General features: G+C 37.2%; 1 protein-coding gene and 1 pseudogene across 1 annotated transcript in view; one reads left to right on the forward strand and one right to left on the reverse strand.

Annotated features, from left to right (window-relative positions):
• BTBD1 (BTB domain containing 1) overlaps positions 1-15,876 on the reverse strand; it is a 73,163-nt gene that overhangs the window by 41,981 nt on the left and 15,306 nt on the right. The window contains exon 4 of the mRNA XM_077124324.1: positions 5,109-5,306. Coding sequence (XP_076980439.1) covers positions 5,109-5,306 — 198 coding nt within the window. The remainder of the gene's footprint in view (positions 1-5,108; positions 5,307-15,876) is intronic.
• Positions 5,875-7,037, forward strand: LOC143652716 (NHL repeat-containing protein 3 pseudogene; annotated as a pseudogene).

Below are 15,876 nucleotides of genomic sequence, written 5' to 3' on the forward strand. Positions count from 1 at the left end.
TCAAATTCTTGCAAATTGAATCCAGCAGCACACTAAAAGAATTATACACCATGACCAAGGAGGATTCATCCCAGGTATGCAAGGATGGTTCAACATAAGAAAATTAATTAATGTAATACACCATATATCAACAAATCAAAGCAGAAAAACCACATGATCATTTTGATTGACGCAGAAAAGGCATTTGACAAAATTCAACATCCTTTCTTGTTGAAAACACTTCAAAGGATAGGAACAGAAGGGAACTTCCTCAACATGATACAGAGAATATATGAAAAACCCACAGCTAACATCATCTTAGGGGGAAAACTGAAAACTTTCCCCCTAAGATCAGGAACAAGACAAGAATGTCCACAGTCAGCATTGTTATTCAACATTGTGTTGGAAGCTCTAGTCAGAACAATTAGACCAGAAAAAGAAATACAAGGCATCCAAATTGGAAAGGAAGAAGTAAAACTTCTCACTGTATGCAGATGATATGACACTATATGCCAAAAACCCTGAAAACTCCACAGCAAAACTATTAGAGCTAATAAATGAGTACAGCAAAGTGGCAGGTTACAAGATCAACACTCAAAAGTCTGTAGTGTTTCTATACACTAGTAATGAGCAATCTGAGGGGGAAATTAAGAAAAAAATTCCATTTACAATTGCAACCAAAAGAATAAAATATTTAGGAATAAATTGAACTAAGGATACAAAAGACCTTACACAGAAAACTACAAGAAATTGCTAAAAGAAATCATGGAAGACCTAAAGAAATGGAAAGGCACACCATGTTCATAGACTGGAAGACTAAATATAGTTAAGATGTAAATTCTACCTAAATTGATTCAATGCGATACCAATTAAAATCCAAAAAACTTACTTTTCAAAAACAGAAAAACCAATAACCAAATTTATCTGGAAGGGCAAGGTGCCCTGAATAGCTAAAAATATCCTGAAAAAGAAAAATGAAGTCGGAGGTCTCACATTACCTGACTTTAAGTCATATTACAAAGTTACTTAGGTCAAAAGAGCATGGTACTGGCATAAAAATAGATACACTGACCAATGGAATTGAATAGAGGGTTCAGAATTAGACCATCTCATCTATGGACAACTGATCTTTCATAAGGCATTCGAGCCAGCTCACCTGGGACAGAACAGTCTCTTCAATAAATGGTGCCTAGAGAACTAGATATCCACATGCAAAAGAATGAAAGAGGATCCATATCTCACACCCTATACAAAAATCAACTCAAAATGGATCAAAGACCTAAACATTAGACCTAAGATCATAAAACTTTTAGAAGAAAATGTAGGGAAATATCTTATAATAGGAGGCAGTTTCCTAGATCTTACACCCAAAGCACAAGTACTGAAGAAAGAAATAGATAAATGGAAACTCCTCAAAATTAAACTCTTTTGTGCATCAAATAACTCTGTCAAGAAAGTAAAAAGACAGCCTACACAACGGGAGACAATTTTTGGAAATAATATATCACATAAAGGTCTAGTATCCAGAACACATAAAAAGATTGTTCAACTAAACAACAAAAAGACAAACAATCCAATCACAAAATGAGCAAAAGACATGAACACACACTTCCCAGAAGAAGAAACACAAATGGCTAAAAGGCACATGAAAAGATCCTCAACTCTCCTGGCTAATTGAGAAATGCAAATCAAAACCACAATGAGATATCGTCTCACACCTACCAGAATGGCCATTATCAATAAAACAGAAAACAACGAGTGCTGGAGAAGATATGGAGAAAGAGGCACACTTATCCACTGCTGGTAGGAATGTAAAATGGTACAACTGCTGTGGAAGGCAGTTTGGTGGTTCCTCAGGAAGCTACGTATAGAATTGCCATATGATCCAGCAATATCATCACTAGGTATCTGCTCAGAGGACATGAAGGCAATGACACAAACGGACATCTGCACACCAATGTTTATAGCAGCGTTATTTACAATTGCCAAGAGATGGAAACAGCCCAAGTGTCCATCAACAGACAAGTGGCTAAACAAGCTGTGGCATATATATATATATATATAATGGAATGTTACACTGCTATAAGACAGAATAAAGTCTTGAAGCATGTAACAACATGGATGGCCCTTGAGGACATTATGCTCAGTGAGATTAGCCAGAAACAAAAGGACAAATACTGTATGGTCTCACTTATATGAACTAACATTAATGAATGAACTTGGAGAATTTCAATTAATTAAGAACAGAGGCCAACAGGAGACAGAAATAGGGTATATTTTGGGTAATTGGAGCTGAAGGAACACAGATTGTGCAATAGGACTGATTATAAAAATTCAGAAATGGAGAGCACAATACTACCTAATTGTAGCACAATAATTATAGTACACTCAATGAAGCCAAATGTGAGAATGATAGAGAGAGGAGGGCTGGGGGCACAAATGAAACCAGAAGGAGAAATAGACAATTGATTTGAACAGTGAACAAAAAAGTATTTGCAAAGTCCCCTTTGGGGGAATGGTGAGAAAGGGGGAAAATTCAATTTCCCCATTTGGAGAATTCCTGATATTCTCACAAGCAGTGGGGACAACTAAGTCAATAGGCTGAGCCCTCAATCTTGGGGTTTGTTCATATGAAAATTATCCCCGCAAAGGTTAGACTAAGGCTACTTAAAATTAGGCCTAAGAGTCACCCCCAGAGAACCTCTTCTGTAGCTCAGATGTGGCCTATCTCTCTCTCAGCCAACACGGCAAGCAAACTCACTACCCTCCACCTCTTTCCATGGGACATGAATCCCAGGAATGTAAACCTCCCTGGCAACATGCAACAGAAATCCTGGAATGAGTGGGACTCAGTATCAAGGGACGGAGAAAACCTTCTTGACCGAAAGAGGGAAGAGAGAAATGAGACAAAATAAAGTATCAGTGGCTGAGAAATTTCAAACCGAGTCGAGAGGTTATCCTGGAGGTTATTCTTACGTATTTTATAGATATCCCCTTTTTAGTTTAAGGTGTATTTGAGAGGCTAGAGGGAAGTGCCTGAAACTGTAGAGCTGTGTTTCAGTAGCCTTTCTTCTTGAAGATGATTGTATAATGATAGAGCTTTCACAGTGTGACTATGTGAGTGTGAAAACCTTGTGTCTGATGCTCCTTTTATCTGCGATATTGACAGATGAGTAAAAAAATATGGATTAAAAATAAATAAATAATAGGGGGAACAAATGTTAAAATAAATTGAGTAGATTGAAATACTAGTGAACAACGACAGGGAGTGGTAAGGGGTATAGAAAAAAATAGGGGGAACAAAGGTTAAAATCTATTGAGTAGATGGAAATACTAGTGGTCAATGAGAGGGAGGGGTAAGGGGTATGGTATGTATGAGTTTTTCCTTTTATATTTTTTTCTGGAGTGATGCAAATGTTCTAAAAAATGATCATGATGATGAATATACTACTGTGTGATGCTACTGTGAGCCATTGAATGTATACCATGCACAGAACATTTGTATGTTAAGGATGTTCATGCTTGTATGTTGTTTTGGTTTGATAATAAAAAATAAATTAAAAAAACAAAAAACAAAAAATAAAAATAAAAAAGCTATTCCCCACTCCCTCCAAAAAAGGCAATCCACAGACTAGAAGATAATACTAGCAAAACATCTATACAGCAAAAGATCTGTATCTAGAATATATAAAAACTCTAACAAATCAATAAACAAATGACAATCAATTAGAAAATGAGCAAAGAACTTGAACAGGCAACCCAGAAATGAGAATATCCATATACTGGCATGTTCAGTACCATTCATCATCACAGAAACAAAATTAAAACCACAACAAGATATATTTTCACACCTATCTAAATAACTAGCTAAAACTATAAAACTTGACAATATCAAGAAACAATACATTCCTGTTGAGTGTGAATTGTGACAGTCACTTCGGAAAACTGGCAGGATCATTAAAACTAAATAAATACATGCTTTATGAGTTAGCAAAACTACTCCTATATACCCACAGAAATATTTATATATGTACCATAAATGACATGTACAAGAATGTTCTTAAGGGTCGTAAAACAGAAATAACCCAAATGTCCAATAAGAGTAAAATGGATAAAGAAACTGACACATTCACACTAAAGAACATCATATAGCAATGAAAGAGAAGGAGCTACTGCTACACATAGCCACATGGACAAACTAACAGACAATGTTGAGAAAGTAACGCAACACCAAAAAAAGAACATATGGTATGTATGATTTCATTTATATAAAGTTCCAAAACAGAGAAAGCTAACTTAGAGAAGCAAGGAAATAATCACCTTTCTATCTGGGAAGGTGGTAATAACTGGGACAGGCATGCTGGAGACTTCTGGGATGCTGGTAATAAACTGTAAATTGACATAAGTGTGGTCAAACAGATGTGTTCCCTTGATTTGCTCACTTTATTATATGGATGCTATGCTTCGGAAACAAAATTTAGAAAAAGAAAAACATCAACTCTATCAGAAACAAAAACTGGAACATATATAACTCACTAAGAAAAACTTGAATTTATGATAAATATGTAATAAATCAGTCAGAAAAAATTGAATACGACAGAACAACAAAAGATACTAATAATGTTATAAACAAATATAAATGGCCAATAAGCATAATGGAAAAGCCATTTAAATACACATTGTTTTTATTAGTATGCAAAAATAATTCAATACAATCACGAGATTTTTTTTTTCCTTTTAAATCAAGCTGACCATGATTTGAAAGCATATAATACTCAATACTAATACAAGTGATAAGAACGGATCATAACTGGCAAGGAGTGGAACTGAGATTCAAAACCCTGCCTGATTGTAATCAGAAGCATTAATCTTAAGGGTCAGAAAGATGTGTCAGAACCTTGAGGAAGAGACTTTTACCTATAAAATGCAGACAATATTATCATGAAAGGATTTAATGAGAATTAAATGAAATTACACATACACACACACATACAGATACATGATATGACCAGAAGAGTGACTAGTACTTAAGAAGTAACAGCTTCTTTTCCTTTCTGCATAGAGAGATTGACTGACTGACTTGCCCATTAAAATAGTTTCAAATAAATTTTGGTCAGTTAGAGCCTTACCTGCTGCAAACTCCTCAATTGTCATCAGTGGGAACCGAATTAAGGAAAGTGCTTTTCCCAGAACTTTCTGTTTGTTTCCAAAAGTCACAGGCAATTGTTGTCTCTGGCATTCTGCTTCTGCCCAGCGTACAACAGCTCCAAAAAGTCGACTTTCTCGAATACTAAGGGTGTCTCTTTCTAGAACTGCACAGAGCGTGTCTACAGATATAAAACAAAAATAAATCAAATTGAGAATATTTCGCTCTTTACAAAACACTACAGGCACGTGCTTATAGGAAGTTTCCAAACATCAATCAAAAGCAGGTTACTTAAAATTATAGCATCTATACTTAAAATATTAAAGAACTAAAGGAATTAAAAACTTCAAAGTATACTGGGTAAGGGGGCGGGGCCCAGTCTCCTCTCACTGGCTGTGCTCCCTCTTCCAGTTCTTGAGCCCTACACCCCTGGTGGGGCAGCTTGAGGCTCCTTGTGTTGCCCCTGCCAACTCCGGACTCTTCTTCACCCACCTGGCCTCGCACTTGTGGTTTTACAGCTCTCCGATTTTAAGAAATTTGCTTTTCACAGTCCCTGGAGAACTGAAAACACTATTGGTTGGATGTGGGTTGGCCTAAGAATTCAGAGTACTTTACAGGAACCACATTTAGTGTTGCCGTAAACCCCCTCAGTGGACTAGTTTAGGTGGAGCAAAGAGGGGATAGCATCCCAAAGGTATTAGTGTTCACAGCTGACACACCTTGTGGCATGTTTGCAGCCAGCATACTACATGAACAATCAGTAATCTGTCCGGATTATGGATGTAGCAAGTTGTAGTGATTTGAACCTACTATGTACCCCAGAAAAGGCCATGTTCTTTTAATCCATTCTTGTTGGTGTAGACCTATTTTGAGTAGGACTTTTGATTAGGTTATTTCAATTAAGATGTGGCTCACCGCATTCAGAGTGGGTCTTGATCCTCTCACTGGAGTTCTTTAAAAGAGGATAAAGGACACAGAGAAGTCAAGAGATGAAATTCAAAAGCTGAAAGAGAGCAGCCAGGAGTTGAAAGCAATGAAACTTGGGAGCAAAGGACCAGCAGATGCCAGCCATGTGCCTTCCCATGTAACAGAGGTTCCAGGAGGCCAGAGGTCTGTCTTCTGAGTCTATGTATTGTCCTGCTGCTGCCTTGAGTTAGATATTTTCACAGCCTAAGAACTGTAAATTATAAGTTAATAAATGCCCATTGCAAAAACCAATCCATTTCCAGGATATTGCATTCTGGCAGCTTTAACAACCAAAACAGAGGTGAATCCAGTGGTCATACTGTTAAAAAATACAATTCCTTTGGTGATCAGTTCAAGTCTTAGGTACCCCATGCAAAAAAGGCACTGGTTTGAATTCTCTACAATTTGATAATCCTTTAGAATTTTATGTAGAGGACACAGGAGATCTTTACATTGTAGACAGAGACGGAGGACTGAATAACAGATTGCTCAAACTGTCTAAAGATTTCACAATGCTTTGGCTGTGTGAAGGAAATGAGACAGGGCTTGCTCAGTTCAACAAACCTCACAGTGTTACAGTTAATTTAGCCGGTCAGGTGTGGTTGCTGACCAAGGAAATAAAAAAATCCAAGTGTTCAATAAAGGCACTGGACAATGGTTAAAAGCCTGGACTAACTCTTTCACAGAAGAGGGAGTCTTCAGTCCGATTCACTCCTGAAGCGAAGTACTTAGTTATGGCCCAGCTGAATCCTGGCAGGCTCTTATCCATGGCAGCACCCCAGTATGATGCGTTGGCGACTCCTCTGAGGTCAGGATGACCCAGCCTGTTGGTCACTTTTTACTTCATCCCTTAGATAAGGACAGGAAGACTGGTAGCAGAAACTGGAGCAAAACAAGTACACAAATACGTCTCCTGAATAGCTATCTGCCTTCATTTGATTCATGATTTTCTCTTCCTCGAAATCTTTCAAGCGGGAGCGCAGAGTCTCAAATTCCTTGTTACAGTCTTAAAACTGATATTTATGTACAAAAATATGTTTCTTTATTTTTACCTGCTCTAGTATTAGAATGATTTAATTTTTTTGTTTTGTTTTTGTTTTTTTTGGATGGGCAGGCTCTGGGAAATGAAAGAATAATTTGTTTTGATATCATTAAGAATAAAATGTTCAATGCTCTTCTTGGGAATTAAGTTTCACTTATAAATGCATAAGGATGTTTTGATGAAATAAATGTAACTCTGAAAAAATGAGGTTAGAAAGAGGAACTTAGCTAATTAATTGCCTTGCTAGACTAATCCTTAGAGGAAAAATGAGAACAAAAATATGTTTAGAGGATATTTGACTGAATTGCACACAAAGACTGAAAATTTCCAAGTTTTTTGCCTTAGATAAAACGAACTGCTTAATAGATTATGAGTCATATGTGCTATTTATTAATTTGTGTACCCACTAGACGCTAGGTGCCCTGAAGATTAGAAAATTAAAGGCAGGCTTTCTCTGATTGAGTGGTTTATAATCTGGTTGGGAGATAAGTGTGCAAACAGTGCTGACAGTGATGGCTTCCAGCTTCTGGCAGGAAAGGCATGCTACATCTGACAAACAGGGAGGAGACTGTAGGGGAGTTGATTTGAACCAGGACTTGAACAACTGAGGAGGAGCTTACTAGGGAATGAGGAGGGAAAACGTGATCCTGGTAGAAATGTTATAAAATGTTCTAAACTTGCTGTAAATTACGGTTGGATTTTTTTTTTCAAAGGGCTTTAGTCATTTAGCTATTAAGTGTAGGAATAAAATGGCATCTAAGCACTTTACTGAAAGGGATTCTTTAAGATAATCTGACTTCTTTTCAACGCAATTTTATTGAGATTTATTCACAAAGCATAGAAACCACTCAAAGTATGCAATTACTGGTCCATAGTATCATCACATAGTTGTGCATATAGCCCCATGATCAAATTTAGAATATTTTCATTTCTCCAGAAAAGAAATAAAAAGAAAAAAGAAAACCCTAATCCTGCCATACTCCTTATCCCCTCCTATCATTGACTCATAGTGCCGATATGGTATTTGCTACTGTTGATGAAAGAGTATTAAAATATTATTGTTGGGCGATGCAATGGTGGCTCAGCAGCAGAATTCTCGCCTGCCATGCCAGAGACCCAGGTTCATTTTCCGGTGCCTGCCCATGTAAAAAAAAAAAAAAATATATATATATATATATATATATATATATATGACTGCTAACTATAGTCCATAATTTGCAACAGGTAAATTTTTCCCCATGTACCCCTCTATTACTAATTTCTTGTAATACTGTCACACATCTGTTTCAGTTCATGAACGAACTTTTTAGTATCTGTACAGTTAATCATGGACATTGTTCACCACAAGATTCATTTATGTTACTCATTCCCATGTTTTAACTTTCAACTTTCCTTCTGGAGACATACATGGCTCTAAACATCCCCCTTCCACCACATCCATCCACAACTCAGCACTGTTAATTTTTCTCACAATACTGTCATTTCTGTCCATTTTCAAACACTTAAGTTCTTTCACCTTAGTTAAACATTCTGTACAAATTAAGCAACTGTTTCCCATTCTTTAGCCTCATTCTTTATCCTGGTAACCTATATGCTATATTTTGAGTCTTTGAATTAACATATTATGATTAGTTCATATCAGTGAAATCATAAAATATGTGTTCTTTTGTGTTTGACTTATTTCACTTAACATAATGTCTTCAAGGTTCATCTATGGTGTTGCATGCTTCAGAACTTCATTCCTTCTTGCAGCTGAGTAATATTCCGTTATATGTATATACCACATTTTGTTTATCCATTCATCAGATGATGGACACATGGGTTGTTTCCATCTTTTGGCAATTGTAAATAATGCCGCTATGAACATCAGTGTGTAAATGTCTGTTCACGATCCTGCTTTCAGATCTTCTGGGTATATCCTGAGTAGCAGGACTGCTGAGTTGTAAGGCAACTCTACACTTAGCTTCCTGAGGAACTGTGAAATCATCCTCCACAATGGCTGCACCATTCTGCATTCCCACTGGCAGTGAATAAGTGTCCCTATTTCTCCTCGTCCATTTCAATACTTGTAGTTCCTGTTTGTTTAATAGAGGCCATTCTAGTAGTGTGAGATGATATCTCATTGTGGTTTTGATTTGCATTTCCCTAATAGCTAGTGAAGCTGAACATCTTTTCATGTGCCTCCTAGCCATCTGTATTTCCTCTTCAGAGAAATATCTATTCATGTCCTTTGCCCATTTTTTAATTGGGTTGTTGGTATTTTATTGTTGAGTTGTAAGATTTCTTAATATATACTGGGTATCAAATCTTTACCAGACACGTGGTTTCCAAATATTTCTCCCACTGAGTCAGCTTCCTTTTCACCCTTTGGACAAAATCCTTTGAAGCACTGAAGTTTTCGATTTTGAAGCACTGAAGTATTCAATTTTGAGGAGTTTCCATTTGCCTATTTTTTCTTTTGTTGCTTGTGCTTTGGTGTAAAGTCTAAAATACTATTGTTCACCTCTAGATCTTGATGTTTTCCTACATTTTCTTCTGAGAGTTTTATGATATTGGTTCTTACACTTAGGTCTTTGATCCATTTTTGGTTAGTTTTGGAATAGGGTGTGAGATAGGAGTCCTTTTTCATTCTTTTGGTTATGGATATCCAGTTTTCCAAAGTCTATTTATTTATTTAAAATGAGCATGTGTCAAAGACTTAACACATTAATTAATGAGAGAATCAATAAGAGGTTAAAGTAGTTCAAACAGAGGATGTGACTTATATCCTCTAAGTAACAGAATTTATTCGCATTATCATGAAAAGGAAACATGAATTATTACCAGTTTTCTACTGGTCAACTTTTTTTTTTTTGGCATGGGCAGGATCCGGGAATCGAACCTGGGTCTCCTACCTGCATGGCAGGCAAGAACACTGCCATTGAGCCACTGCTGCGCACCCTCTACAAGTCAACTTTTACCTCTACAAAGTTGTAGACTGGCCTAGTCAAAGAGTCTAAGAAGCAGATAATTCACAAAGGGCCCGTTAGACTATGGCCAACATTCCATTGTAAAAACACTGTCATCTCTTTTGCTCATTTTAAAGTCTTTCACAATTTTTCCTGACCAGCTATTTTTAAAAAGTTAAATAAAAAAGTCTGTCAAAAGGTTATTTGCAACATGACATGAGCAGTAAAAAACAAAAACAAAACATCCCTCTTACATATCAATGACAATAAACCAATAGAAAATGGAAAAGGATGCAATTCAAGTTGTCAAAACCATACTGATAAAAAATACTCAACACCTTATTTACCAGGGAAACACAAATTAAATCTAATGATTTGCTACTAATAAAAAATCAGCAATACTGATACTGGGGAAATACGGAAAAAACATACAAAGCATTGTACTGGCTTTTAAAAAGCCATTTTAGCAAAATCGTTTTTATTATAAGCATGCTTACCCTTTGACTCTACTTTTTCCACACATATGCTCTAAGATACAGATATTTAACACAACATTGTTCACACTAGCAAAGAACCTGAAAGATGTGGAATATCCAGCAATGGAGAAGCATGTAAGTTCTGGCACATTAATAATCCATACAACAGGATACTAAGCAGGTTAATATAAGTCTGTAAGTGCCGATAATGGAAAGAAGTTTATGATGAATAGTGAAGTGAAAAGAAGCAAGTAGCCACGTAGCACCCATAGGATAAAGCCATTTTAATGCACTCTGTATACACAGACTATTTCTAGGAAAGATATAAGCTTTGGGCTGTTTCCCTCTTGGGAAGCTGTTTGAATGTTGATTTTGTTATTTTTAAATAACTCTTGGACTCTGTTTGAACAGTGCATGTTTTGTTGGGTACGTTACATTCTTTCATTTCTTTCTGGTGTCCCTGTCTCCATTCAGGAAGCATCAGAGTGGCTTAGAGAGGCTTTGGACCTCTGCCCACTCCCAACCCCCCTAATCCACCAGCCCTTTCCTCAAGTAACATAATATTTCAAGTTTAAAACAATTAAATTTGGTTAGTACAGACATCAAGAGAAGTCCCCCAGTCCCTGTTTCCACCTCCTTTCAGCCAAACTGCTTTCTCCTACATCAAATTCTGGGGCTGCCACTAACTAAAGTAGGGCTATTCTAGACAGTGAGGTTAAGTCAGTGAATAAAAAGTTAAAATCCCTGACCTCAAAGAGTTTACATCCTAATGGGTAGAAACAGATTTAAGGTAAATAAAGTATATGCTATGTTAGATAAATGATGCAGGTGTTGGTGTGGGGGACAGCAGAGAAAAGAGAATCAGAATAGCCATATAAAATAGGATGGTTTGGGTCGACTTCACATGGAAAAAGACTTGTAAGACTGGAGGAGTAAGTCAACGAGCTACCTAGGGAAAGGGCACCGAAAAACTTTCAGTGCAAAGGCCGTCCTATGACGGTATGCCTGGCATACTCAAAGAACAACAAGACAGCCAGTGTGGCCACAGCAGAGTGAACAAGAGGGAAGAGTAATAGACGATGAAGCCAGAAACAGCGGGAAATGGGGCTCAATTGTAGAACACCCTATGGACCATCTGGCTTTTGTTCTCACTAAAACGGGAACCCTGGAGTGTTTTGAGCAGAACAGTGAATCTGTGTTCTAAAGGATCATCCTGGCTGCAATGTCAAGAACAGACTTTAGTGGGGGCAAGAGTGCAAACGGGAAGATAAATTAGGAGAACCTTGAATCACTGTTGGCTTGGACCAAGGAAGAGAAAAGAAAAAAATGACGAGATTCAGGATACATTCTGAAGGAAGGCTCAATGAGATTTCCAAACTGATTGGATATGGGGTATTACAGAAAGAAATAAGTCAAGAATAATTCCAAGGATTATAGTCTAAGCACTGGGGGCCTAAGGGGGGCATCAACTGAGATGGTAAAGACTACAGACGAGCAGATTTAGGGTGAGGGACAAGATCTGAAATTTAATCTTGGAAATATTAAATTTGAAATTCCTATTTGACAGCCAACTACACAAGTTTAGGCTCTCACTCAGAATCTTTTTCCTCTTATAAGTAAAACTAAAGTAAGCACAATTATTTTAAAGCTATAGCAACTCAGAAGCAGTAAGTTCAGAACAGAAAAGGGCTTGAAAGGCTAGTGTACTAGAATAAAATAAGTTGGAAATCTAACAGGTCAGAAAAGAAAGGAAATTTATGAAAAGTAGATACATGCATTTGAGGAGCACAGCAGTCAGCATCTTTAATGCAAAAAGAAAGAAATTAAAACTCAACAAAAAACACACATATTGCGCCTAAGGGCGCAATAATACGATAACATACCACAATAATTGATACTCAGTGACGAGCAGTAATAATCACAAGAATACTAAATTATATTTAACACACATTGCTTAAAGAAGACAAGTAAAATAAAACATGTTTTACCCATCTCTCTCAAATGACCAAATTAAAATGTCTTGGTTCTTCAAATGGATTGTTCTGGATGTGCAGGAAAATTATTTACATGGAACTTTATTCTCTAAAGAATAAAATAGGCACCACTATAAAATATCTAATAGTTATACTTTAAAGTACAAATGAGTGTGCCACACACATACAGATGACATCAATCAAAATGTTAAATGTGATTAAATCATCCAAGAATACATAGCAAAGAGAAGTTCATTTATTAAGAAATACTGTTTTACAATGTCTACCTATGCATTTATGCTAAGAGCCAACAGAGTCTCCAGGAAACAGTAGGGGCTCAACAATATGTTGAAAATGAACTGGTTAAATTAAATTTTTTTTTAATCATGGTTTCTTCCTTCTATTGTAGCTGAACTGAGGAGTATAAACTAAGGCTCCATAAAGCTTTTCACAGGTAAATTAAATGCTATTAACTAGTACACCTCAATATTCGTTGGATCAAGAATATGTAGCAACCATTATCCTGGTTAATTCAATGGAAAAACAGAAGGCTTTGGATCTACATATCTCTATCCTGTATGCTAATAATTTCAGTAAAGATGAGGTTACAAATATTGATTATGACTAAAAAAAAAGCACATTACATTGCCCTTGGCACAAAATAAACTCATTATTCTATCAATGTGATAAATTATCTTTTTCTTTTAACAAATGGCTTAAAAGAGAAACAGGGTCTCTCTGCTTAAAAACTGGTAAGTACATCCCTCCCTGCAAACACATATTTAAATCCCACAGAAAAATCAGTCTCAGTATCTCAAACAGCTATTAAAAAGCTTCTTAAGCCCAGTCCCTCTTTCTCCCAGCTCCTAGACTTCTCTTTAATTCCCAATTTTCAAAAAGTAGACTTGAGGCAAACTAGATTACAGGGTGGGAACAGGTAGAAGGATACACAGGTAATCTGTGAGCAGACGTATTTAAAAGTAAGATATTATAGTTGACAGCCCAATAAAGATCATAAAAACAAATCAGGTAATATTTTATAAACATAACACTAGATTGTAATATAAACTTCTGTAAGTCAAATCAAATCAACATATATCTGTGGGGTGTTGACCCTGTGCAAGGAACCTACTTCAAGATTCCCAGGCTCCAATGGCATGTATAATTTAGGAGCTATTTACAAACAACTTGTAGAAGTAAATCACCCAAATGTTGGCAGTTATTATTTCAAATAAGAATAGACTGAGGAACAAATGGAGCACCAGACAGCCCCTTAATGGGCGGGAAATTTGGATTGAGCTCCTGCACTGGGCAATGCTAGGAGCTCTCAAACATCCAGTAATAACAGACACTCCACAGACGCCCACGTGGCCCCGCCCTTCAGTAGAATGCAAGCAGAGTGCAAATTAGGTGCCCTGCAATAGACAGACAGGTAAATTAACACGTGATATGCTGTTTTAACAGGCATTACAAGCATAAGTGTCATGGGTGTCAGTTCTCAAGCAATGAGTCACTGCAGAGGTATAATTTGAGTGAAGATGTTAAGACTGAGTGAAAATTAGCCAAGATGGGAAAGGAAGGCAAAACTCTAGACACAGCTGGTTACTCCAGTTGGTCAACAGATACTAACTGAACATTTAATGTGTTCTACTGCTTTAAGTGTTAGAGGTACAGTAGCAAATAAGACAAAGTCCCTGTCTTCAAGGAGTTTACATTCCAGGAGGAAAAGGTAGACAATCAACATATATATTCACACACAAGGACTTACATAAGAAATTCAGATACTAATACATATCATGAGGAAAATTAATTACAATAACGGAACAGAGTCTGTAAGCAGGTCTGAGAAAGACTGAGATTTGAATAATGAATAGGAGTAGCCATGCAAAGATTCAGGGGGAATAGGAGTCCAATCAGAAGGAATAACAAATGCGAAGGCCTTGAAACAGAAATAACTCTGACCAGAGTAAATGGAACATAGCAAATGGGGGAGAGAATATAGGAAGCAAGGTCAGACGCAAAAAGTACTGACAAAGCTGTTCACCAAAAATCTGTTTTCTCCTCTCTCTGGGATCTGACTTGTCTGTCTATATCTCCTTGACTCCCCAGAAGTTAGGTGAGATCTTACTGAGTTCTTGGTAATGAAAAAAGAATGAAAATGAGGGTGCCATTACAGGGCCATGTTTTTAAAATGTGGGTGTTTTCACTGCCCATACTTTTACCTGCCCTGCTGGCAAGAGACAGACAATGACTTAGGCCCTAGCAAAATGTAGAACCACAAAATGCAGGAAAGCTACCCATTGCCAGGAACATGACCTTGTCCTATTATGTACGCAATTAACTTCTATTGCATTTGAGCCAGTATACAACTTTCTGTGTCATTTACTACCCTAACCTAGCTTAGTCCAGCCAAGTACAAGGCTGGTCACTTATGGACTTGTAAATCATTTTAAAATTTTATTCTAATTTCAGCAGGCAGACACTGGAAGATTCTAAGCAAGGAAGTACTATAATCTGCTCTGTTTTAAAAAGATCATCTGCCTCTGTGCAGAGACCAGGTTATATGGGAACAAGAGTGGATGGAAGCAGGGAAACAAGAGGAGATCACTGGGGTTATCCAGGTGAGAGAGAATAGGGGTTTCGATTAAGTGGTAGTAGTGGATATGGTGAGAAACGGCCAGATTCAGGATATGTTTTGAAAGTAGAGCTGAAGTAAGACTTGCTCATACACTGTATATGGGATATAAGAGAAAGAATAATCCAGAGTAACTTTGAGACTTTTGGTTTGAGCACTCAGGTGTATGATGGCAACATGAATGAAGACTGAGACAAATCTGGAAACAAACAGAAGAGCTTTAACAGGGAGTATGGGATCAAAGTTCTACTTGAGCCGTGGTACTCGCAATCCCTACAAAAGGCCCAACTAAAGATGCCAAGCAGATGGTTGGGGGATGAGACTGGAACCCAAAAGAAGAAAAGGTGGAAGACACGCATTCTGGGTTCAGCATCCTCAAGACAATATTTAAAGCCATGGTTCTGGATTAACTCTCTCTATTCTCTTTCAAGACAGAAGTCGAACTTTTCATCATGCCATTAAATGGCTCTAGCTTTACGTTGCCTTGTACTTCCCTTCTTCTACACTTACTCATGTGGTTCTACCTGTCTTTAATGCCTTCCTCTCTTCACCTATCCAAATTATTACCCATTCTTCAAGGATCACATTAGACCCTCCACTGCCAAGATTTTCCCATCATTACCCTAACTTGTAATCTCGCCATTCTGGGACTGCAGAGTAATTATTTTCTCTACACATAATCCAGAAAACAAACACCTTCTGCTTTACGCC

This window comes from Tamandua tetradactyla, chromosome 12 (assembly GCF_023851605.1).
Source record: "Tamandua tetradactyla isolate mTamTet1 chromosome 12, mTamTet1.pri, whole genome shotgun sequence".
Lineage (NCBI taxonomy): Eukaryota > Metazoa > Chordata > Mammalia > Pilosa > Myrmecophagidae > Tamandua > Tamandua tetradactyla.